Raw genomic sequence first — 1,418 nt, forward strand, 5'->3', positions numbered from 1 at the left:
TCTTTGGAGGGCGATAGAGACATATAATTGTAAGATTGTATTTGTTATCAGTCACAAAGTTTATGGAAGCAGCTTCAAACGATGTGCATGGTGTTGCTAGCCATTCCTTGGCTTTAGGTGGTGATGCGGTGGAGCGAAAAATAAAGGCTATGCCTCCCCCTTCTCTGTTCTTACGTGGAAAAGATTATTAGTCCCGTAATTCCAATCCAGCTGAAGCCAGATCCCACAGGAAAAGGTTCTAAATCAATCTCCACCTAAAAATGAAGAAACTTCTGCTCTTGAGAAAAAGAGGACTTTCAAACAGCGTACGGCTACTTGAAAGACGAGGGACTATCAGCCAGGAATGAAAATAGATGTGATACATAAAATAATACTGTGGCTGGAGGAGCCTCCTGTCAGCAATAACTAAGGTAAACACACACAGGACAAGGAGAAAGTGAAGGGGAAGAGAAAATGGATTTACGAGGAGGAGAAGAAGGCAAAAGAGAAGGAGCAGGAGGATGATGAGGATGCGGAGGCGGAAGAGCAAGACATACAGCAGCAGAGGCAGCATCAAAGATGAGCTGAATTCACAAGTCTCACCTCTTAAAATGAAGAATTCAAAGAAGAAAAAAATGAGAAACGAGTGCTAGCTGAAGCAAACGCTCTAAACAAAAATTGTACGCACCAGTCAAATCAACCCGTCTCTGTATTTGCCAAGCTTGTCCTGCAGTCAAGCTGTTTGTCAGGTTCTCCTGAGTCTTGTACGAGCGCTGAGATGTCAGCGTGCCTTGGTGTTCCATCGGTATGTCAACAGTCACCTATGAGGTTAAACTTTTCACAAGAGCTTTCTTGATCCACTGCCTTTAAGTGATGCGAAATTGAAGATAAATGTCACTTTATTTTTTATTGTCAAAATTTTGCCCATAAAAGGAAATTGTTAATCCCCTCCAGCTTGACTTGGTCCAGTGACAGAAATATGCAACATTTGACCCATGATAAGAGATATGTGCAAAACCTGTACTTTTTCATTATGGAAACTTTACTTAATAAATAACCGTTTTATGTGATGGGATTTGGGCCAATAGCCTTAAACACTGAACAAAAACTTACTTACACTCCCGGTTGGATCACTCCTTCCCTCTTCTCCTTTTTTTTAAAAATGGCAGCTCCCTAGCTATCTCCCTCTTTAGCCTGTTTTCATTCAGTCCTCCTTACCCCATTGCTCCCCATTCCCAGTCACTATAAAATTAATAATAATATGTGTACTAATCCACTCCCACCCCCCTCCTCTGCTAAGCTTCCCGATACACACCATAGATCTACTATCCTGCAGCACAATACTTCCCTCGTAATCCTAAGAGGGTGCAGTGGCTGAGCGGTTAGTGCGCTCGTTTCCGAAGCGGAAAGCCCGGGTTCGAGTCTCGTTTCGGACACGG

At 42.9% G+C, this 1,418-nt stretch overlaps 1 protein-coding gene across 1 annotated transcript in view; it reads right to left on the reverse strand.

Annotated features, from left to right (window-relative positions):
• The window catches only part of LOC101854856, a gene marked incomplete in the record, with an annotated part of 36,556 nt that overhangs the window by 29,861 nt on the left and 5,277 nt on the right, over window positions 1–1,418 (reverse strand). Inside the window, 1 exon segment of the mRNA XM_035968789.1 lies at window positions 668–800. Within this exon segment, the coding sequence (XP_035824682.1) occupies window positions 668–800 (133 nt within the window).

This window comes from Aplysia californica, unplaced genomic scaffold (genome assembly GCF_000002075.1).
Source record: "Aplysia californica isolate F4 #8 unplaced genomic scaffold, AplCal3.0 scaffold00082, whole genome shotgun sequence".
In the NCBI taxonomy this organism is placed as follows: Eukaryota; Metazoa; Mollusca; class Gastropoda; order Aplysiida; family Aplysiidae; genus Aplysia; species Aplysia californica.